The sequence below is a fragment of the Dermacentor albipictus genome, chromosome 1, assembly GCF_038994185.2.
Source record: "Dermacentor albipictus isolate Rhodes 1998 colony chromosome 1, USDA_Dalb.pri_finalv2, whole genome shotgun sequence".
Classification (NCBI taxonomy): Eukaryota; Metazoa; Arthropoda; class Arachnida; order Ixodida; family Ixodidae; genus Dermacentor; species Dermacentor albipictus.
Window position 1 is genome coordinate 240,283,498 of NC_091821.1, and position 23,348 is coordinate 240,306,845.

General features: G+C 45.3%; 1 protein-coding gene, 2 long non-coding RNA genes and 2 other non-coding genes across 5 annotated transcripts in view; 4 read left to right on the forward strand and 1 right to left on the reverse strand.

Annotated features, from left to right (window-relative positions):
• Window positions 1-10,662: 10,662 nt before the first annotated feature.
• TRNAT-CGU (transfer RNA threonine (anticodon CGU)) lies at window positions 10,663-10,735 on the forward strand. Its single transcript has one exon. It is a non-coding gene; the product is annotated as a tRNA-Thr (tRNA).
• Window positions 10,736-11,099: 364 nt separating this feature from the next.
• LOC135901639 (uncharacterized) lies at window positions 11,100-13,547 on the forward strand. The gene is made up of 2 exons (XM_065431491.2): window positions 11,100-11,616; window positions 13,415-13,547. The coding sequence occupies exons 1-2, from the start codon at window positions 11,152-11,154 to the stop codon at window positions 13,514-13,516; spliced, it is 567 nt and encodes a 188-aa protein (XP_065287563.1). The 5' UTR covers window positions 11,100-11,151; the 3' UTR covers window positions 13,517-13,547.
• Window positions 13,548-17,558: 4,011 nt separating this feature from the next.
• Window positions 17,559-17,631, forward strand: TRNAT-CGU (transfer RNA threonine (anticodon CGU)). Its single transcript has one exon. It is a non-coding gene; the product is annotated as a tRNA-Thr (tRNA).
• A 229-nt stretch (window positions 17,632-17,860) lies between these two features.
• The window catches only part of LOC135901577 (uncharacterized), a 44,749-nt gene continuing 39,261 nt past the window's right edge, over window positions 17,861-23,348 (reverse strand). Inside the window, exon 4 of the long non-coding RNA XR_011511116.1 lies at window positions 17,861-18,501. This is a non-coding gene — a long non-coding RNA (uncharacterized lncRNA). The remainder of the gene's footprint in view (window positions 18,502-23,348) is intronic.
• On the forward strand, window positions 18,373-21,685 carry LOC135901578 (uncharacterized). Its single transcript, XR_010564191.2, has 2 exons — window positions 18,373-18,512; window positions 21,287-21,685. It is a non-coding gene; the product is annotated as an uncharacterized lncRNA (long non-coding RNA).

Genomic DNA, 23,348 nt, shown 5'->3' on the forward strand with positions numbered 1-23,348 from the left:
ACGTGTGTCTTCTACGTGGTAAACGGTTCTGTGAGACGTGCTGAAGTGGTTTAAAGGGAAGCTGAAACACTTTTCGAAAAAAATGAGTTCTCTGCGGCATTCTACAGTTTTGAGTCCCCTGAACACGAATATCTCGTTCAAAAAGGGCGGAAACAAGCGCAAGCGGCTGTTTTTTCATGAAAACGCGCACCAGCGCCTCAGGGTATCTCGCGAACGCCGCTGTTGCCCGTGATTGGTCGGAGTCTCTGTGACGTCAGTGGCGGCAGTCGCCGGTCGGCGCCGCCGTTTGAGAGCGTAGCACGCTGTTCTGTTCTGGCTGCATAGCTGAGTTGTAAGCATTATGGAACGTTCTCGCTGTCTCGGACAGCTTGTATTTTCGCCGTACATGTTCGAACCGACAGCCGATACGGAAAACGATGGCGGCAACGGTGGCAACGACGATGTTGAGTGTGCCAAAAGCGAGAGCGATGTGTACACCTTCTCGCGCGCTGGAAATCTTAGCTGTTACATATGCTTTTTTTTTTCATGTAGCTGCACGTTACAATGACGGGAGAAAAAAATGCGCTAAAGTGTCACTGGGAACTTGCTGCTGGAAGAATGCCGAAGCACAAACTTCTCATTAGATTGTAAACACGGGTACAATTCCGCGATGTCAAGCACCTTGCCGCTGCTTGTCTGAAGTCCCGTGGTTTTCTGAGCGTTGATACACGATCGCGAACATAAGTGCCGCGTTTCAAAGCGCGCACATGCAGTGCTGCGAGGTACAGTCATGGAAGTTGCTTATCATACACATCCAGATCGAGATGGTCAGGGGGATTATATGTGCACTACTCAGAATATGGTTCGACGACTTTGCGATTGTGGCTCGATCAAGAATCGGTATGCGCGCTCCATGCTAGTGTTGACATAAAGATATTAGGCAGTTTTAGCACCGCCGTGTGGTAAACATGATAACTGCAACCGTACGTCGAATGTCACTAGGCAAGCCTATACTCAAATTTATACCTCAGGTGCAACGCTGTGGAAACTACGCACGAAGTCCGGTTACCAAAATTTATTACTGCGCGCGTTTCCGTCTATGGTTCGCAGCGTGCCAGCGGCATTTGCTCGCGCGAGCATGCACGTGAAGCTGCCGCGACGGGCTGCAATTAAAGAATGCCGAAAAGAAAATTGATTTAAAAGAACGTGTTAGCAGCCGTATAAGTACACGGATTGTTTCTATGGGTAAATTCTTTTTTTTTCATTCAGAACTGAGCTTATATATGAAAAGTTTTCTCAAAAATCGGGTCAAGAGACACCGAACTTTTTCTAAGTGCGAACGCAGCCACTGCAAGAAGTATCTCAAGCCTCCACAGCGTTGCACCTGATGTATGAAACGGAGTATAGCAACGCTAGCAACAACGCGTTTCCGCATTTGTCGTAAGGCTATCCGGCTATCGCGGAAATGGTCCGAGCACAGCACAGTTGATTTCGTCGGCACGAACTTATCTCTCCTCACCGCACTACAAGCTTCTTGTGTTTCGGGAACCTGTGAAACACCACATCGTCTCGCCCGCGTGTGTTCGCGCAGCCGATTGCTGCACAGAACGAGGGCATGTTGGGCGCCCTTGGCTGTAGGCACTCACGCAGCACAGAAGGAAAGAACAGTCTACGAAAATCGCAAAACAAACGTGAGCGGCGGCGGCGGCAAATCTCTCGTAGCGTCGTTCAGTAAACCGCAGGACGGAAGGAGTACATGCCAGCGCATGCCTGCACGCCGGTCCGGCAGCTCGGTCCCCGCCAGTGACGTCACTCTCGCCGGTTCTCTCCTCTGGTAACCTCCTCACCCGGCGCTCCGGGAAGTGATGGGGGCGTGTCCGCGGGGGTGATTTAGAAAGCGATTTCCGCCCCTTATATTAACAAAACGAAGAAAAAAATTTCGGAACCGTAAATTATTAGGTCTGTTCTTCCCAATCCCAGCAATTCATGGAAATTGAAAACCGCTTCAGCTTCCCTTTAAGGCGTCATGACCGGAATTTCTGCTGGCGTTGAGGTGGACGGAACACGCAGCGCGATGTGTGCGCGCATATTCGAGTTTTCAGCCTCGGAGATGAATTGTGTATTTCTGAATGTTCCAGTCACTAATGTGACCTTATTGCAGTATTGTCCTCTATTTCTAAGCTGCGGTTTAGGAGCCATGAAACATACGCGACGATCGTAACAGCGTGAGCGTGGGTACCGTTCTGCTACGATAGGAGCTGTGATGTTATACTTGGACAAGCGTTCAAACTGTTCGCTGCAGGTTACATTGTGTGACTACTTGGTTCGATGGATGAGATTTCCGCCCCTGAATAAAATAGGTTTGACAAGTGATAGCAGCATACCTTACAGTCTGAATTACGCTTGTCCAGCAAAGGGACTGTTTACGAACTGCGCGAGCGTCCTAAGCAGTGGTAGGTGCTGGATTACATATATCTTTGTTCTATATACCGCTTGGTACAAGCATACCGCATCAGCGGTTATATATTTATAAACGTTGTGCGGCGTGACTATGCTAGGCCCTGTTGCGGTGTTAGCCCGTTTTCTCTTGTGTTTTCTAGAAAGAGGATGATAACCGAATTTCTTTTTCGGTAATTGTGTTCGTTCCGTTCTCTACGACGCACTCACACGTATTACGGAAATTTTGTCCTCAAAAATAGGCATCGCATTCTTTTTATGCGATCCCTCATATATTATGGCTGTGCGCAGGCCAAAAAGGCAATGCCGAAGCGCACAGCTTACATATGTACCGTGCTGGATCACCAACCGCAGTGATCGCTGTGTTGAGCAGCGCCATCGGCCTCATGCAGGAAGGCTAGCGTAGGCATATGGTAATTTCAAGCCTACTAGACTTGAAATGCGCGAGAATGATGCCGGTGCATCACAAATATTTGATTGCGCCTGCCGCTTAGATGTTTCGTGGTTGCCTTAGGTTGGCCGTGCACGAGCATGCGCTCTTATGCTTTATGTTTTACTCCCTACGCCAAGCGATCAGATATTGAGCAAATTCACCATTTCATGCTGCTAATAAAGAGACACCGGTTTTTTTTGCTGAGTTAAAACCGATATAAGCAAAATAGTTCACAACACATACACACACCGCGACTGATAATGTGGGTACACCGCGGCTGATAAAACGCGTCACATTTTCGCGCCCCCAAAAGATATTTCCGCCTATTGTAGTTACCGATGCACCGAAAGGCTTCCCTGACGACCTTATATGAACGGACACGGCGTAAATTTAACAGAGTACGATCTAAAACATCAAGAAATCGTTCCGCAGCACGCGACAGCAGTACTTTCAAGCTGCGCCGCGCCGGATCGCCCAAGCCAGAGAGGAGGAAAGGCCCTCCGCGCGCCCTATCCTCCTCGCCCGATGAAACGGTCTATACGTGGGAGCGAACATCAAGAATACATTTTTTTCGTCGAGTAAATAAAGGTGGTCTGTCGGTGTGCCACTTGTTTCTTCAGCAAGTTGTATCACGTTTCATATTGATAAGGGACGAAATAGACCCGTTTCTGTTTATTTTTCTTCTAACCATGTTAACAGTTTCTATGCCTGATTTTTTTTTGTTTATTCAGCCATTGGCCCTCATTACACAATTTCAAGGTTCTTGCGTGAAGTTGTAACGTCCTATAGTTTCCTTAGGGCAAGATTTTCCCTTGAGTACCTCTCCAATGTAAAAAGAACGCGTCTTATGAAGGATCTCATTGAGAGTGTGTTCCTGACCCGTCGTGGTTGCTCAGTGGCTATGGTGTTGGGCTGCTGAGCACGAGGTCGCGGGATCGAATCCCGGCCACAGCGGCCGCATTTCGATTGGGGCGAAATGCGAAAACACCGGTGTACTTAGTTTAGGGTACACGTTAAAAACCCCAGGTGGTCAAAATTTCTGGAGTCCACTACGTCGAGCCTCATAATCAGATAGTGGTTTTGGCACGTAGAACCCCATAATAAAAAAAGTTTGTTCCATTGTATCCGTTAATGTTTCAAGAAGGACCTGGCAAGACACACTTAACAGGGTTAAAAATATGTGGATACCGGCAAACGTTAAAACATTTTTCTTCAAGCTTCACACGGGAGCCTTGCCTGTTAAAATGTGGTTAGAGGAAAAAGGGATTTATATGCCATGGGGAAGCAGAAGCTTTCGGTGCAACAAAGCTGAAACGATCGAACATGTTTTCATTGATTGTAATAATGGCATATTCTTTTGGGATATATTACAGATAACTTTAAAGATAGACCTACCCCTCAATCCACATGGCATTCATTTTTTACCACCTGAACGCGATTTTGAACAGATGGATTTTATCTCTTTACTTGGGCTGCACGCAGTCTGGTGAAGTGCATTGGCATATAGACAATGTGATGCTAAAGGCCGAACTGTGTATGAATATTTTGTGGAAATGGTTGTGAAGGTACGTGACGTGTACAAGACGAAGGACTGTGATGAAGCTGTGGTGTCAATGCTTGATACATTGACACATATAAAACGAGTGTGATCTATGATCACAAACTCTTTTGAGGCGTGTAGCCAAGCTGGACATAACGAAAAAAAAAGAAAATCGACAGCGTCTGAATCGGCTAGCGGGGTGGTCTCGTGACCCGGTGGTCTCTGGTTCGAATCGGCAGCCCGACGAGCAAACTTTTCTTTTCATTCCGCCTACTTAGATTAGTCTTAATTAATTAATCAACTTCTCAAATATTATAATTAGATGAGATGTGTCAATGAGAAAATTGTAGAGCCACATGAAAAAATTCCGCTACGGCTTTCTGTTGCTCAATACGTGCTGCGTGAACGTGTTTTTCTGAGCATGAAAGCAGCCTGCAAATGCACGCAATACTGTCGCAGGACTGGTCGCTCGGGTCACTTTGCGTGCATTCGCGGGCTTATTTCAGGCTAGTAAAACACTTTTATGCAGCACGTCTTGAGCAAAAGAAAGCTGCATTAGGAATTTTTCATGACGCTCTACAATTTTGTCTTTGACACTTCCCATCAAATTATAACATTCGAGATTGATTAATTAAAAAGAACACCGATTATCTAATTAGGTGGAACGAAAGAAATAGTTTGAGTATCTCCAAGCAACGGCAAACAACATTACATTTGTTCTGTCGAGCTACGAGGACATTTGCATATTTTTAAACTCTGGCTAAAGTTAGCTGGGACGCCCTACGTATAGAGCACCCTCCATGCAAGAAATTACGTTGAAAATACGAGTGGGTGCGTCACGGGTAGCTCGAAGAAACTGGCGCTTTCGATAACGAAATTGGCCAAAAACGGCGCCTTTCCCACTCGCCGAAATTGAAGCACGAGCCAGAACATGGAAAACCACGACGCATCTTTTTAGGCATGGCCTCCGAGATGAGGCGGCGCTCGCGGCTGCCATGCGGTTAGCGTAACTGTCGCGCAAGGACCCCGTGAATGCTATACAGTGAGTCTATACCTCGGGCGGTAAGAACCTCGGATGCCCGAGATGCTGGGATTTAAGTCACATCCGCTAAACAACTAGATGCACGCCTCGGATGATTAAGTGCAATTTAAATGCTGTTAATAATTAAAGAAAAAAAGACAGACATTTACCAGTACTGCTGCTTTGGAATGATCGGTTTAGTCGCATCTACTGTTCAGACCAGGGCACAACCAATTTATAAATTTTGTTGCAGTTGGCCTTTAAAGGGACCCTGCAATCATCGCTTGCTAAATCATAAAAGCAGTGTAAACACTCAGAGACAAAAGCTCCATTAAAGACATACAACGAGGAAAGACGAACGCGATAAGTGCCCCGTAAAGGGTACGTTGCGCATTGGCATGAGCGTGTTCAGTTTTTCTGTGGTTGTAATTGTGTTTCTTTCTAGAGTAATTATTATTGACATGTAGCGACATTTCGTTTCGCATTTATAATAATGTAAATGTGCTAATTAGTCACCAGCGCTTGGGCCGACCGCCATTAGGGCTCAAATCACCACAGGCACATCCGAAAAGGCTTTAAAGGCCTGCCAGTACACTTATTAGGCATATCGGTGCTTGTACTTTGACAGGAGATGGCGGGTGCACGCGTGTATAATTAAGGAATACATACTGTGTCCCGTGACAATTGACCCTTTCCAAGTTTGTTATGCTTCACCGCAATACTTTTTGTATGCTTCACAGCGTAACATTTTCTTATTGAGGCGAAGCTGACTTTCTGGAACCGGCATTATGCAACGCACCGTGCTTTCCGAGCTTCGAAGCTAATCGCGAGGACCGCAAAGGCGGAGTGGGTGCCATTTCCGACAGCGGCGAATGCTTTCAATGAAAAACACGGCACTGAACGACAAGAAGCTTAATAGCGAACGTCGAAGCAGCTAGGCCTAACGTTGCCGCAGTGGTGGCTACAGCTGCCACCGGATCTGCGTGCGAGAGCGCCTGTTCGAGGCGGCGAGGTAATAAAAACGGCAGTGGTGGTGGCTTTGATTAATGTCATTTCGGACCTGCGGTCATGCCAAAAAGTCCGGAAGATCGGATTGCGTAGGGTTCCTGCGTATGAAATTTCAGATACGTCTTCAGAGACGTTCTCATACATTGACTCTTTGGGGCACGTGGTGGTGCCGCGATGCCGTCCGAATGATCACGCATCCGGATAGTCTGTCATTGACTTTACATTGGCAACTCCTTCAGACGACGACCCGGCGTCAAACACGATTCGTTGCGATTCCTGCCTGTTACTCTAGCCAGCACTACCGCAGCCTTCGTTCCACTTCAATAAACCTAGAGTTAATTTTCCCTGATAGAAGCACAAATGCCCTGTGTTTTCCCTGAGTATTTCCAGACTACTCAAAATACCTGAGAATTGCCGGTTTTCCCGGTTGGTAGACACCCTGCACTCTCCCTCGCCTTTTCTCAATATATATATATATATATATATATATATATATATATATATATATATATATATATATATATATATATATATATATATATATATATATATATATATATATATATATATATATATACACATATATATATATATATATATATATATATATATATATATATATATATGTATATATATATATATTGTAGCGAGATATAAGGTATTCTTTGTCATCTGTACATGATCATCCTCATGTGGGGGGCTATATAGGGCTATATAGGGCTATATATAGCTATATATATATATATATATATATATATATATATATATATATATATATATATATATATATATGGTATTTTTTCGACGACATCCAGCAATTTTTTAAAATAATCTTTGGCAGAGATAGCACAATTATAGTCCTTGAGCTGGATTGCCCAAACAGGCGGACTTTATTTGGACGATAAAGCCAAATGCATATTTCAAGAATTAACAGAAATCCAATAATGAAGTTTTCGACTAATTACAGCATAAATGGTAATTTAAAAATTTTAACCGGGTTGTTCGCAAGGGGGATCCGCGCGCAAGAAATTCCCACGATGACACCAGTTTCGATATATTAGTTCCCGAACTTATCTAAGAGCTACATTGGCGGTGCAGTTACTTTTGTGCTTCAATGCACAAAACGGAGTTTTTTTCATAAATGTAAGTGGAACGACAGCGCATTTTCGCAGTACGATTTTCAAAATGTTTTTTATTGACATGATATAATAGGAGAGGCTGGCGCCTTTAGAACCTTAGGCACCAGCTGCTCCTTGACAAAAAAAAAAAAAACAGACTCAAGATTTGTGCCAAAGTGCAGCACAACATAATCACACAAGCAGTGAGTCAGCAATGCCAAAACGTTCCACACATGAGTCCAGGGATCCACAGACGGTGAACATGTAAACAGTTGCTTACGTGAACAGATATCCGATAACACAAATAAGTTCAATTTGACAGATGAAGTTCAGTTTCACAGATGAGTGCACAGACCGTAAGTATACCCACAAATAACATACTACATCAACTTTTGACAAACTTCTAACCACAGACGTACATCATACGTGTATCTTTCAGCGGACACTAAAATTTAATATAGATGCAAGATACTGGTGTTATCTAAGAAAACTTTGAAATTGGCAAGGGCTTTTCTCTGAAGCCCTACTGTTGACCATGGGCCAAGTATTTTTTGTTCGTTAAGGTGCAGGGCGGTCGATCTAGTAGCATTAGATGTGACCTCAAATTTCGTCTTGCAGTTTCCTGCCTTGGGTACTCGAGAAGAAGGTGGTCTTCGTCCAGGTGGCCACACGAGCACTGCGACCATAGGGCACGGCTAATCCTGCACAAAAAGTGCCGCGTATATGCTGTACCATGTCGCAGGCGGTGCAGTAACGTCTCAAATTTTCTCTTATATCTCAGCTTTGGCGCAACTCACAATTTTATACAAGGGTCTACAAAAAATTAACTCAGAACCTTTAGACTGTAGAACAAACCAGGTACATTTTGTGAGACGACCGGACGACTGTCTCAGGAGCAGGCGGGCTTCACAACGTGAAAGGGGAAGGTTTAATGTTTCTTCGTTATTGTGATTCGTAGCTGCATCCGCTCAAGTGTTTCCGGGAATATTGCAGTGGCCTGGTATTCACCAAAATGCTATAACGTGATTCTTCACACTTGCTTTTGTGAGGTCTTTCAGTGTTTCTTACAATAAATATGAACTCAACAAATTTTCATCTGCTTTTTAGTGAGACGAGTGCGGCTTGAGAATCACTAAAATTACCAATTTTTCTGCATTATTGACTTACGTTAGAAGCGCAACGCGATAGTATTGTAAACAGTTCAGGGACGGTGGAAGATGTCACCCGGGATAACTTAAATGTTTGCTGCAATGCCAAATGCAGTATGGCGAATGCTGATAAACAGCAATTATTACGGCACGTTCTGTCTGTATACACGTGCAGTTATTGAGGATATAAGGTGCAAATCTGGCGTAGTGCCGGTTGTTGCGCGGCTATCACCAACATGCCTCTCTTGCTATTATTCCCTCAGCCGATAGTTAAATTTTGGGTGTTGTCAGCATCAAGGAGGACAAGTCATTGGTGTAATCGGTGGTGCATATCTCGTAAATGATGCGCATCGGAGAATGAAGAAACAGGAACCTACCCAACTATAGCTAAGTGCTGGAGTGAGGCAATGAGTGCTTCGTATTAATAGCGACATATAGCTATTACACAATGTAATGAACGAAAAGAAAGCGGTGTAACCGAGGGGCCCGAATTTTATTAATCATATCATGAGAAGCCAACAAAGAAAGACGCCAAGGACACTATAGGGGAAATTACTTGTGCTTACGAATTGATTTAAAGAAATGATAAGTTAATGGCAATGAAAGTGGATGAAGGAGACAACTTTTCCGCAGGTGGGGAACGTCTTTGCATTATTCGTGCGATGCTCAAAGCAATTGAGCTACCGCGGCGCCGTTTCCCCATCCACTTAGATGGATGGATGGATGAATGGATGGATGGATGGATGGATGGATGGATGGATGGATGGATGGATGGATGGATGGATGGATGGATGGATGGATGGATGGATGGATGGATGGATGGATGGATGGATGGATGGATGGATGGATGGATGGATGGATGCTCTCGCTATTATACTGCCTAATGTCCTACCTATGTTAAACATTATGAACTCCCACAACCAAATTTTCTGATCCCCTATTGCGAACTGTGCTTTTGTACGTCTCCGTTTTTTGTCGTTTCCCTACTTTTCTTCCACCAATCTTCCAATCACCTCTTACTAATCTCTACTGCGGGCATGTTTACTTTCCCTCTGCTCTCGCTGAACCCAAGGGCTTCAAGGAGGCCACTTGTGCCTAACTCGACCGCTGGGCAGATGTCTTCACATTCTAATAAAACGTGCTCCATCGTTTCCCTAGCTTTACCGCAGCAAGCACATGCTTCTTCCTTCTTATATCTAGCTTTATAGGTGCGTGTCCTAAAGCATACTGATCTCTCTTCGAAAAGTAATGAGCTTCCCTTTGAGTTATCATAAATTGTTTCTTCCCTGATTTCGTTTTTTTCCTCTTAAGTAGTTAGTCATGGCTGGTTCCTTTTCCATTGCCGCCACCCACGAGATTATTTCAGCCTCTCTGACTTTCCGCTTGACATTGTTTACTCACGCTACAGCCCGCGTACTTGCTCCTAAGCTTTCTAGTTCTTTTCCTCCACTGTACGTGAATCAATATTTTTCCTGTCAAAATACCTCAACACTCTACCAGCCCATTTACTTTCTTCCATATTCCTCAGTCATTCTGTCAGTCATTCTTCATAATCAAGTTTACTGAGAGCTTCCCTCACTTCAAAACAAGTCCAGCCCATATGACCCTGCACAGCTTCATTTGTAGTCTTCCCGTGAGCGGCAAATGCGAGGCGTCCCACTGACCTTTGGTCCCCATCGAGTCCTGATTGTACCCCCAATTTCAAGCAAACAATCGCATTTCCAAAAGTCCTGGAACCACTACACCTTTTCACATACCCCAGAGCACATCGGACCTATTGTATCCCCATAGCACTCTGTCCTTCATTGCACAGAGCGCACCTTGGGAGTGTTAGTCAGCGCCACCACTCAGAAACCTTGGCGGCGGATTTGGATGTGGCTGTTCCACGTCCGCCGCCAAGGTTTGTGCGTTGTACTAGTAAGAACATAAATACCCCAGAAAGTAGATGGGGAAACGTCGCCGCGGTAGCTCAATTCGTTAGAGCATCGCACGCGTAATGCGAAGACGTGGGATCGTTCCCCACCTGCGGCAAAGTTGTTTTTTCATCCACTTTCACTGCCACTAATTTATCATTTCTTTAATTCAATTAGTAAGTACAAGTAATTTCCCCTATTTGTCCTTGGCGCCTTTGTTGGTTGGCTTCTCATATTACACAATGTAGTGAGACAGCCTATTGCCACCCCCATCTGTCTAATATTTTCTTCTCTACGTATTTATTTTTGTGAAAAGGGAAGTGGATTCGTACGCCAATCGAATGATGCAATGACAACCTTTATTATACGACTTAATTAATTACATTATCAACTGTTTCTGCTATAACCAATGGTTACAAACTGTTCTGAAACATGTTATCTCTAAGTATAACAGCTAATATTGCTTGCGGCGAAGACGATGAAGATCGCGTGCAATCTGACCGCGAGGCGCTCGGCCACGCTGGAAGCAAGCATATGACGTGGCTCGTTGGAATGCGTCAGGGCAGTCAATCAGAGAACGCATCACCTGCGCTGTGCACGACGGCGAAGCGGGCTACTGGACGACAACACGGCTGCTCCATACCTTCCCCGAAAAGATTGTTCGTAGCGGGAATCCTTCTGGACAAAGTGGACTACAGCATGGCGAGGCGGATGGCAGAGCAGCAAGCTGACACCACGGGACGCCAAATTTGCCTGGTGGAGCAGGGATTTACGGGCCGCGGCGACGCGAGTTGCTGCAAGGGGGCCACCACGCCGCGGAACATCCAGGGCAACATTGGGCTGTTCGGAACCTTGCACGACATCATGGACGAGGAGCACGGACACCACGCCTATGCTGATGACATCTTCCTGCAGCCGCAGCTGTCATCCCTGTCCTCATCGCTGTTCGAGGACCCAGTGCAAAGTGGACGCTTCGCACAGGAAACCTCTGCGGAGAAGGTGAGCAACGTAATGAAATTTTTATTGCGATAGCGCTTATATGGACTCTTAAGACGCATTTCTGTTGTCGGCTTCGCCGTCGTCGTGATATCCCGTTTAAATTCCAATGGCGATAAACGTCGCCGCGCGCCGTACGCTGTATGTGCGAGTGAAAACGCGCGAGGGGGATCGACCATCGCCGCTGAATCAGGCGCGCGAAAAGGCGGAAAGCTGAGAGGAAACGCGCGGTCTTCCGTCGCGCTAAAGGCCGTAAGGGGATGGGAGGAATGGAGAGAGGGGGCGGCGTTCTTCGGCGGCAACTGCGTATTTCGCGACCGCGCGCAAGGGGAACCAACGACCGCAGCTCTATCTTGGGCGCCAGGGAGGAAAGCGAGTAGACAACGCGGGAGGAAGGGAGGGGGGCGGCGTTCTACTCCAGCAGCAACTGCGTACTTTGCGAGGCTACGCGCGGTCGGGCGTGCCCAATCTTGAAAGCGATCTGCAGACGGCTCACACCTTTGTGCTTGCTGTGTTCTCGCCACTACTTGCGTTGAAGCGATAGACAGCGCGAAGGTCACTTCGCTCGTTGCTGCTGTCGCGTTTCCTCACGCAAGCGCTTTTCCTCACGCAAGACTGTCCGCGGTCATCGAGTGTGAGGTGTTCATGTTTGCCTGTTTGCGCTCACGCCATGCTTGTTAATTTAGTTAATAAACGAATATTTTCAAGTTTATACAGTAGATAAAACTAGTATCTGTACTTCGTATAGCTGTCCACTAATTTGCAATCGCAATCGATGCTTCGCCTTTAGAGAGAAACTGCGACATTTTTTAAAGAGCACCAGCTGCGCCAAATGGACGCGACACGGTCAACTAATGAGAACACTTGAGTGACTAAGCCTATACAGAAAGTAACTGTTAGCCACTCCACAACGTGAGGGACACATGTAGGAATAACATTTAGTCAATCTTCCTTTAATATACTGCCGCTTTACGCCACCAGCGCGCAGCTATGCATACTTCTCTTCTTTTATTAGTGTACTGTTCACCGCCTTACAAGCTTTAGCTCGGGCTCAACTCCTACGCGACCTATTCAAAAACATGTAAAACGTAAAAACGATTGTCTGAGATAACTCTTGGACTGATTTAAATGAAATTTGTTGCATTTGAAAGAGAAAGGTAAATTCTAGTGACTGTTTGAAACGGAAATTCGATTTAGGGCATGAACTTAGGGAAAAGAATTATACATAATTCGAAAGTTCGAAAAAATAGACAGACGAAGTTCATTAAAGAATAGCTCTGCATCAAAAACAGATAGCGTGGTTCTGTAAGCGGCATCATTAGATCATTCAAAGCGGACAAATTCGATATGTTAATTTATGTCTTACGTGTATTTGTGACGTTGTGTATAAGGGTATTGCAAAAGCTGCATTTTCAGATTGCTTCATTTTTCACATTCATGTTTGACATTCCAATTTTGTTCGCTTTAGATGTACTATCAGATGCAATTCGCAGAATTGTGATATCATTTTCACTTACTGAGTTACAGTGTTGTAAACTTGATAGCATCGTGTTCTGAAAATTTTCGATTTTTGCCAGTTTTTAATAAAACATTTACCACCTAAATCGAAAATTCGAAACGAGCAGTTGCTAGATTTTAAGTTTTGTTTTAAAATGCAGAAACCTCGTCAAATTTGGTGCAGTGGTTGCCGAAATAAACGAGTTCTTCTATTACACGTATTCAGATACTAACACCCGACCTAAAGTTTCGTTTTAAGCATATAGTTTCAGTGGCGCTAGCGATAATTATTATACCTATGCAGAAACTCCTGGAACGAGTCCGACATCCCTGCTCCAACAGGCGTCCTCCTTGCTGCTGTGTCCAGCCATCGACACCGTGCCTTGGACATCGGCGACTGCCGTGAAGCAGACCGTCGAAACAAGGAAGAGTCTACAATGAATTTTAATTTCACTGACAGCGCTGGCACATGCTACAAGACTTGGAGCACAGTGCCCCAGCAAGTCAGAACAATGGTGCAACGAACGATAATTTAGAAATATCTTAATTTTTCTGCCATTCGCGTGAGCGAGAATAAAACCAATGGTTTGCAAAATGTTTGCTCTCTTAATTACTCTTTTACGCCCCAAATTAATAATTCTGTAATGAAAACTATGTCGTACCATTAATTGGTATATTTAATAAAACCAGATTTAGGCGTCCTGTCTGTCTTTTTATTTAATATAGCTTTAGCATGTGGCCTTGTACATTAATGACAAACTCACGCTGTGCAGTGTCGAACTGTGCCTGTCGAAAGGACGCAGAAGCTATATTTTTTAATGCACCAAATATGGTCATCTGTCCACAGAAGGATGGTTTTTGTATCGATCTCCACTTGCATATTTGCTACGTCAGCATAGGCCACCCTATGCCTGAAAAGTTTCTAACACTCATCAGTATATCTAATGCAACCAACAACCGTAATTTCGACGACATTCAGCCATTTTTCAAAATAATCTTTGGCAGATACCACAAGTATAGTCCTTGAGCTGGATTGCCCAAACAGGCGGACTTTATTTGGACGATACATCGAAATGCATATTTCAAGAATTAACAGACATGCAATAATGAAGTTTTCGACTAAGTACAGCATAAATGGTAATTTACAAATTTTAACTGGGTTGTTCACAAGGGGGATCCACGTGCAAGAAATTCTCAGGATGACACCAATTTCGAGATATTAGTTCCCGAACTTATCTAAGAACTACATTGTTGGTCCAGTTACTTTTGTGCTTTAATGCACAAAACAGGTTTTTTTTTATAAAAGTAAGTGGAACGATAGTGTAATTTTACAGTAAGATTTTCAAAATGTTTTTATTGACATGATATAATAGGAGAGGCTGGCACCTTTAGAACCTTTAGCACTGGCTGCTCCTTGAAAAAAAAATATATTGTCTCAAAATTTGCACCAAAATGCAGCACAACATAATCACAAAAGCAGTGAGTCAGCAATACCAAAACATTCCGTACATGAGTCCAGGGATCCACAGAAGGTGACCATGTATACAGTTGCTTACGTGAACACATGTCCGTGTACACAGAGAAGTTCAATTTGACAGATGAAGTTCAGTTTCACAGATGCGTGCACGGACCGTAAGTACACCCATGCATAACATACTACATCAACTTTTGACAAACTTATCAGCATAGACTTACATCATACACGTATCTTTCAGCGGACACTAAAATTTAATGTAGATGCAAGATACTGGTGTTCTTTAAGAAAACTTTTAAAGTGGCCAGGGCTTTTCTCTGAAGCCTCACTGATGACCATGGGCCAAGTATTTTTTGTTTGTTAAGGTGAATGGCGGTCGATCTAGTAGCATTAGATGTGCCCTCAAATTTCGTCTTGCAGTTTCGTACCTTGAGCACTAGAGAAGGAGGTGGTCTTCGTCCGGGTGGCCACACCACGAGCACTGCGAACTATAGGGCACGGCTAACCTTGCACAAAAAGTGCCACGTATATGCTGTACCAAATCGCAGGCAGTGCAGTAATGTCTCAAATTTTCTCTTATCTCTCAGCTTTGGCGGAACTGACAATTTTATACAAGGGTCTATAAAAAAAATAATTCGGAACCTTTACACTGTAGGACAAACCAGGTACGTTTTGTGAGACGACCGGACGACTGTCTCAGGAGCAAGCGGGCTTCACTACGTTAAAGAGGAAGGTTTAATGTTTCTTTGTTATTGTGCCGCCGATTCGTAGCTGCATCCGCTCAAGTGTTTCCAGGAATATTGCAGTGGCCTGGTATTCACCAAAACACTGTAACGTGATTCTTTGCACTTGCTTTTGTGAGCTCTTTCAGTGTTTCGTACAATAGATATATGTACTCAACAAATTTTCGTCTGTGCTTTTTAGTGAGACGAGTGAGGCTTGAGAATTACTAAAAATTAAAAATTCTTCCGCGTCATTGACTGATGCTAGAAGCGCAACGCGATAGTATTGGAAACAGTTCAGTGACGGTGGGAGATGTCACCGGGGATAACTTAAATGTTTGCTGCAATGCCAAATGCAGTATGGCGAATGCTGATAAACAGCAATTATTACGGCACGTTCTGTCTGTATACAACTGGAGTTATTGAGGATATAAGGTGCAAATCAGGTGTAGTGCCGGTTGTTGCGCGGCTATCACGAACATGCCTCTCTTGCTATTATTTCCTCAACCGATAGTTCAATTTTGGGTGTTGTCAGCATCCAAGGAGGACAAGTCATTGGTGTAATCGGTGGTGCATATCTCGTAAATGATGCGCATCAGAGAATGAACAGGAACCTACCAAACTATAGCTAAGTGCTGGGGTGAGGCAATGAGTGCTTCGTATTAATAGCAACATATAGCTATTACACAATGTAATGAACGAAAAGAAAGCGGTGTAACCGAGGGGCCCGAATTTTATTAATCATATCATGAGAAGCCACCAAAGAAAGACGCCAAGGACACCATAGGGGAAATCACTTGTGCTTACGAATTGATTTAAAGAAATGATAAGTTAATGGCAATGAAAGTGGATGAAGAAGACAACTTTTCCGCAGGTGGGGAACGTCTTTGCATTACTCGTGCGATGCTCACAGCAATTGAGCTACCGCGGCGCCGTTTCCCCATCCACTTTCTTGGGTATTTATCTTTTTGCTACAACTAACATGGATGGATGGATGGATGGATGGATGGATGGATGGATGGATGGATGGATGGATGGATGGATGGATGGATGGATGGAGGGACGGACGGACGGATGGACGGACGGACGGACGGACGGACGCTATGAGCGCCCCATTTGGAACGGGGTGGTGAGTTGTGCCGCCAGGCTCTCGCTATTATACTGCCTAATGTCCTACCTATGTTAAACACTATGAATCCCACAACCAAATTTTCTGATCCCCTATTGCGAACTGTGCTTTTGTACGTCTCCATTTTTTGTCGTTTCCCTACTTTTCTTCCACCAGTCTTCCAATCACCTCTTACTAATCTCTATTACGGGCATGTTTACTTTACCCTTGCTCTCGCTGAACCCAAGGGCTTCAAGGAGGCCACTGGTGCCTAACTCGACCGCTGGGCAGATGTCTTCCCATTCTAATAAAACGTGCTCCATCGTTTCCCTAGCTTTACCGCAGCAAGCACATGCTTCTTCCTTCTTATATCTAGCTTTATAGATGCGTGTCCTAAAGCATACTGATCTCTCTTCGAAAAGCGATGAGCTTCCCTTTGAGTTATCATAAATTGTTTCTTCCCAGATTTCGTTTTTTTCCCTCTTAAGTAGTTACTCATGGCTGGTTCCTTTTCCATTGCCGCCACCCACGAGATTATTTCAGCCTCTCTGACTTTCCGCTTGACATTGTTTGTTGCTGTTACTCACGCTACAGCCCGCGTACTTGCTCCTAAGCTTTCTAGTTCTTTTCCTCCACTGTACGTGAATCAATATTTTTCCTGTAAAAATACGTCAACACTCTCCCAGCCCATTTACTTTCTTCCACATTCCTCAGTCATTCTGTCAGTCATTCTTCATAATCACGTTTACTGAGAGCTTCCCTCACTTCAAAGCAAGTTCAGCCCATATCACCCTGCACAGCTTCATTTGTAGTCTTCCCGTGAGCGGCCAATGCGAGGCGTCCCACTGACCTTCGGTCCCCATCGAGTCCTGATTGCACCCCCGATTTCAAGCAAACAATAGCATTTCCAAAAGTCCTGGAACCATTACACCTTTCCACATACCCCAGAGCACCTCGGACCTATTGTATCCCCATAGCGCTCTGTCCTTCACTGCACAGAGCGCACCTTGAGAGTGTTAGTCAGCGCCACCACTCACAAACCTTGGCGGCGGATTTGGATGTGGCTGTTCCACGTCCGCCGCCAAGGTTTGTGCGTTGTACTAGTAAAAACATAAATACCCAAGAAAGTAGATGGGGAAACGTCGCCGCGGTAGCTCAATTGGTTAGAGCATCGCACGCGTAATGCGAAGACGTGGGATCGTTCCCCACCTGCGGCAAAGTTGTTTTTTCATCCACTTTCACTGCCACTAATTTATCATTTCTTTAATTCAATTATTAAGTACAAGTAATTTCCCCTATTTGTCCTTGGCGCCTTTGTTGGTTGGCTTCTCATATTACGCAATGTAGTGAGACAGCCTATTGCCTCCCCCATCTGTCTAATATTTTCTTCTCTACGTATTTATTTTTGTGAAAAGGGAAGTGGATTCGTACGCCAATCGAATGATGCAATGACAACCTTTATTATATGACTAAATTAATTACATTATCAACTGTTTCTGCTATAACCAATGGTTACAAACTGTTCTGAAACATGTTTTGTCTCGGTATAACCGCGAATATTGTGTGGGGCGAAGATGACGAAGATCGCGTGCGATCTGACCGCGAGGCGCTCGGCCACGCTGGAAGCAAGCGTATGACGTGGCTCGTTGGGATGCGTCGGGGCAGTCAATCAGAGAACGCATCACCTGCGCTGTGCACGACGGCGAAGCGGGCTACTGGACGACAACACGGCTGCTCCATACCTTCCCCGAAAAGATTGTTCGTAGCGGGAATCCTTCTGGACAAAGTGGGCCACAGCATGGCGAGGCGGATGGCAGAACAGCAAGCCGACACCACGGGACGCCAAATTTGGCTGCCGGAGCAGGGATTTACGTGCCGCGGCGACGCGAGTTGCTGCAAGGCGGCCACTACGCTGCGTAACATCCAGGGCAACATTGGGCTGTTCGGCACCTTGCACGACATCGTGGACGAGGAGCACGGACACCACGCCTATGCTGATGACATCTTCCTGCAGCCGCAGCTGTCATCCCTGTCCTCATCGCTGTTCGAGGACCCAGTGCAAAGTGGACGCCTCGCACAGGAAACCTCTGCGGAGAAGGTGAGCAACGTAATGAATTTTTTTATTGCGATAGCACTTATATTGAACTACAGGCACATTTTTGTCGCCATCACCGTGATGTTCCGTTTGAATTCCAATGGCGATAACCGTCGCCGCGCCGTATGCTGTATGTGCGAGTGAAAACGCGCGAGGGGAGACCACGATCGTCGCTCAATCTGGCGCGCGCAAGGGCGGGAAGCTGAGAGGAAACGCGCGGTCTTCCGTCGCGCGAAATGCCGTGAGGGAATGGGAGAGAGTGAGGGGGCTGCGTTCTTCGGCGGAAACTGCGTATTTCGCGACCGCGCGCAAGGGGAACCGACGACCGCAGCTCAATCTGGGGCGGGAGGGCGGAAAGCGGGCAGGCAGCGCAGGAGGAAGGGGCGGCGGCGTTCTACTCCGGCAGCAACTGTGTACTTTCCGAGGCTGCGCGCGGTCGCTGGCGCCCTACCTTGAAAGCGATATGCAGACGGCTCACACCTTTGTGCTTGCTGTGTTCTCACCGCTACTTGCGTTGAAGCGATAGACAGCGCGAAGGTCACTTCGCTCGCTGCTGCTGCCGCGCTTCCTCACGCAAGCGCTTTTACGGAGACTGTCCGCGGTCATCGCGTGTGATGTGTTCATGTTTGCCTAGACGCGATGACACCACGTTTGGTAATTTAGTTAATAAGCGAATGTTTCCGAATTTATACAGCCGTTAAAACTAATATCCGTACTTCGTATAGCTGTCCACTAATTTTCTATCGCAATCGATGTTTCGCCTTTCGAGAGAAACTGCGACATATTTTTAATAGCACCTGCGCCAAATGGGTGCCACATGGTCACCTAATGAAAACATTTGAGTGACTGAGCCTATATAGAAAGCAACTATTAGCTACTCCAAAACGTGAGGGACACATGTAGGAATACCATTTAGTCAATCTTGCTTCTAGATACTGCCGCTTTTGCTCACCCGGGCGCAGCTACGCATCCTTCTCTTCTTTTATTATTATGGGGGTGAGCTCCACCACTCGAAAAGCTGGCGCCAACGTCGGCGTGATGTAGCATGAGGGATCACGTGGACATAGCGGCCGTGTCGGCCGCTTCGGAAGCTTCTTAAAGTCCCACCTGCGCTGCGGTTCATATTAAGTGGTGAGCCTTTACCGCCTTGGGTGTCTGCTTGACAACATTTGAAAGTACAATAATAGGTAGTGGCTTCTTTGGAGGCGTGCAGCATGGTAGGCTACTGCTCGGTGCCGCAGTGCCGGACGTACGCAACGGAGCCCGGTGTCAGCCTTATTCACACGTAGCCGCAGAGCAAGGAGCTGCGTGAAGCTTGGCTGGCGAAACTTAGAACCGGTAGACAGCCACCGGCTACAACTCGCGTATGCAGCAAGCACACACGCGAGGATGATTTCTGCTACGGCACCGGGACTGCGCGATGTTCGGTGAATAGCAGAAAACGCGCACTGAGACGCTCGCCCGAACCCGCTGCCCGGCTAATGTCAGGAAGGTTTGGTCTATGAACTTGTTGTTGCTAGATACTGGCAAGTTCACTGGAACGGAAAAGGAGCGGTAAGACGCACATTAAAAGAAAGGCGGATATGGCCATGTTTGTGTTATGAATTAATACACTGGATTACGAAAAAAGAAGCAGAGGAAAATTGCACGCTGAGAAGACCGATAAACATAAAGTGTGACGCAACTTAATAAATAATATTGAAATGTCCAAGAATTTAAAAGACAAATAAACATTGAATCGTCGATCGCGACGGCACATCAGAGTCGCCGTAGGCGTTGAAGTCCCTATTAGGAAATTATTTTTGAACAGTTCTGATAGCGTCCACGCAACAAAGGTTGCTAGTGTACTGTAATATGCTCATATGCTGCGGCCTAAAGCTCACGGCACGGTGCGAAAACGCACTCACAGCGAAAGCAAAACATTGTGCGCGGACATGCATGCAGACGCACAGTCGGTCTCTGCGAGCCCATGCCATCGCTGCATTGAGGCTTCATTCTGTTATGCCCCGTTTGGTTATACAGACAGCCCACTATAAGAACATATTTCACATAGTTTACTCTCAGCGTTAGCCTACCTTTCACGCAAGAAGCCGGTTCGGGAGACTCCATCGTGGCCACCGCGCGTAGTGGCGTTCGCTGTACGTATTCGGCAAAAAGATAGCGTCTGTAAACGGTTCCGTGTTTTCAGTTTGTCCAAGATTATTATTTTGACAGTGAAAAACATCCCTAGTGTTGAGAGTACACTTACATAAATGTCCAGGAGGGTGCCGTGGGGTGTTTTTATTCAGCACCCTAAGCCAAACCTACGAGAAGCGCGCCGCGTGATCCTTCATATTACGCAAGGGAGTCGCTTCCGACACATGGCGACTCCGTAAGTCCTCACCCCCAATACCGTTAACCGCTTTACAAGCTTTAGCTCGGGCTCAACTCCGACGTGGCATATTCAAATACATGTAAAATGCAAAAACGCTTTTCTTAAATACTCTTGGACCGATTTTAATGAAATTTGTTGTATTTGAGAGAGAAAGTTAAATTTCGATTTAGGGCCTGAAGATTGTGAAAAGATTTTGAAAAATTCGAAAATCAAGAAAGATAGACGCGCGAAGTTTATTAATCACTAGCTCTGGATCAAGAACAGGTATTGCGGTTCTGTAAGCAGCACCCATTAGATCATTCAAAGCGGACAAATTCGGTATGTCAATTTATATCTTACGTGAATTTGTTACGTTGTGTATAAGGGTTGTGTTACGTTGTGTATAATTAATATAACTATGCAGAAACTCCTGGAACGAGTCCGACATCCCTGCTCCAACAGGCGTCCCTCTTGCTGCTGTGTCAAGCCATCGACACCGTGCCTTGGACATCGGCGACTGCCGCGAAGCAGACCGCCGAAGCAAGGAAGAGTCTGCAATTAATTTTAATTTCACTGGCAGCGCTGGCACATGCTACAAGACTTGGAACCCAGTGTCCCAGCAAGTCATAGCAATGGTGGAAAGGACGATAATTGCAAAATATGTTAATTTTTCTGCCACTTGCTTGTGCTAGCATAGAACCAACGGTTTGCAAAATGTTTGCTCTTTTAATTACAATTTTATGCACCAAATGAATAATTCTGTAATGAAAACGATGTCGTACCATTAATTGGTATGTTTAATAAAACCAGATTTAGGCGTCGACCTGTCTGTCTTATTATTTAAAATAGTTTTTGCATGTGACCTTGTACATTAGTGACAAACTCACGCTGTACACTGTCGAACTGTACCTGTCGAAAGAACGCAGAAGCTTTATTTTTTTAATTCATGAAACACCGTCATGAGTCCACAGCAGGATGGTTTTTTTTTTGTATGGATCTCTACTTCCTTCTTTGCTACGTCAGCATAGGCCACTCTATGCCTGAAAATTTTCTAAAACTCATCACTGTATCTAATGCTCTACTCACCTTGTCACCACTAATATACTGCCGTAAACGCGACGGCCATGAGATAATTGGAAAGAAGGTATTTTTGTGCATTGGCCTTTTTGAAGCGATCAGCCTTGCAACAGAACAACACTTGTACGCCTTAGGGTTGCCCAAAAGGTAACGATTACTTCTGACTTGTTCAACGTATACATCGGACCTGCCGTGGTTGCTAAAGTGGCTACGGTGTTAGGCTGCTGATCACGAGCTCGCAGGATCGAATCCCGGCCACGGCGGCCGCATTTCGATGGGGGCGAAATGCGATAACACCCTTGTACTTAGGTTTAGATGCACGTTAAAGAACCCCAGGTGGTCCACATTATTGTGGAGTCCCCCTCGACGGCACGCCTCACAACCAGGTCCTGGTTTTGGCACATAAAACTCAATAATTTGAATTTTTGAATTAATATACATCAGGCGAACAGGTCACTGTAATAATGTCAGTGTAGTGAGTATTATTAGGAAGAAAATTAAAAGGATCGCACCTGTCACGTGGTCGCACGCTGCCCCAAGCGATTTCAACAGAAAAGCGTGAAATAAGCAGGTGAACTCTGAAACTGATATACATTCTATTCTCTAAGGAATAAGATTTTTTTTGTATAGATTTGTATCAGAAAGCTTACATTTAGCAACGTGCCAACAATCATAGGTGTGACCAAAGGTTGCTTCTTTTGCAGCAAACTCCCTAATTTGGGAATGTCGGTCAGTCACCATCACTTGAATCACTATTTCATTCGCCTCAAAAATGGTGAGAGACCTCTTGCTGCCATTTGTCTCGTTAGACTAAAAAATTAGGAAAAAGCAGTGAATGACTGCACCCATTCACCTCAGTGGACTGTCGGATGAACAAAATACTTATTTCTGTACAAAACGGTTTAAACTGCAATAAACATTTCATCCAGAAAAATGTAATTTCCCACACCACATGGTTCAGTTTGTGGCAAAATGTGCCTACCTGCACAGTTTCCACATCAAGGACCTTGTTGTGGTCAGTGTCAATCAGTGAATATGTACCGTACTTGGCACAGTGACCAGGCGAATCGGCTCTTCCATCCCCAGCAACACGCAGCGACTTCTCAGCGAGTTCTTCAAAAAGCAGGTTTTGATGCTCAGTCCAGACCAGTTGAAGAAGAATACAATTATAGTGCAAATACTCTTATGTGAACTAATTTTAACTGCCTTCATTACGAACTTAGTAATCGTGGGACATACCTTATTGACTTCTGGAATCAGAAGATGTGTCTGTCAGTATGGTATTAACGATAGGTAGGGCGCACTATATTCCTATACATTTCGGGGCTCTTAGAAATCAGGAAACATTGCACCCTAAGTATAGGGATGCTGTCGGAAGTAACACATTTTCAGCTGGTTTCCTCTGAATC

Excerpts from the sequence above, each read along its gene's own strand:
- LOC135901639 (XM_065431491.2), top strand. The coding sequence starts at position 11,152 with ATGACGTGGCTCGTTGGAATGCGTCAGGGCAGTCAATCAGAGAACGCA. Across the intron at positions 11,617-13,414 it reads AGGAAACCTCTGCGGAGAAG|AAACTCCTGGAACGAGTCCG; the intron begins GTGAGCAACGTA and ends ATACCTATGCAG.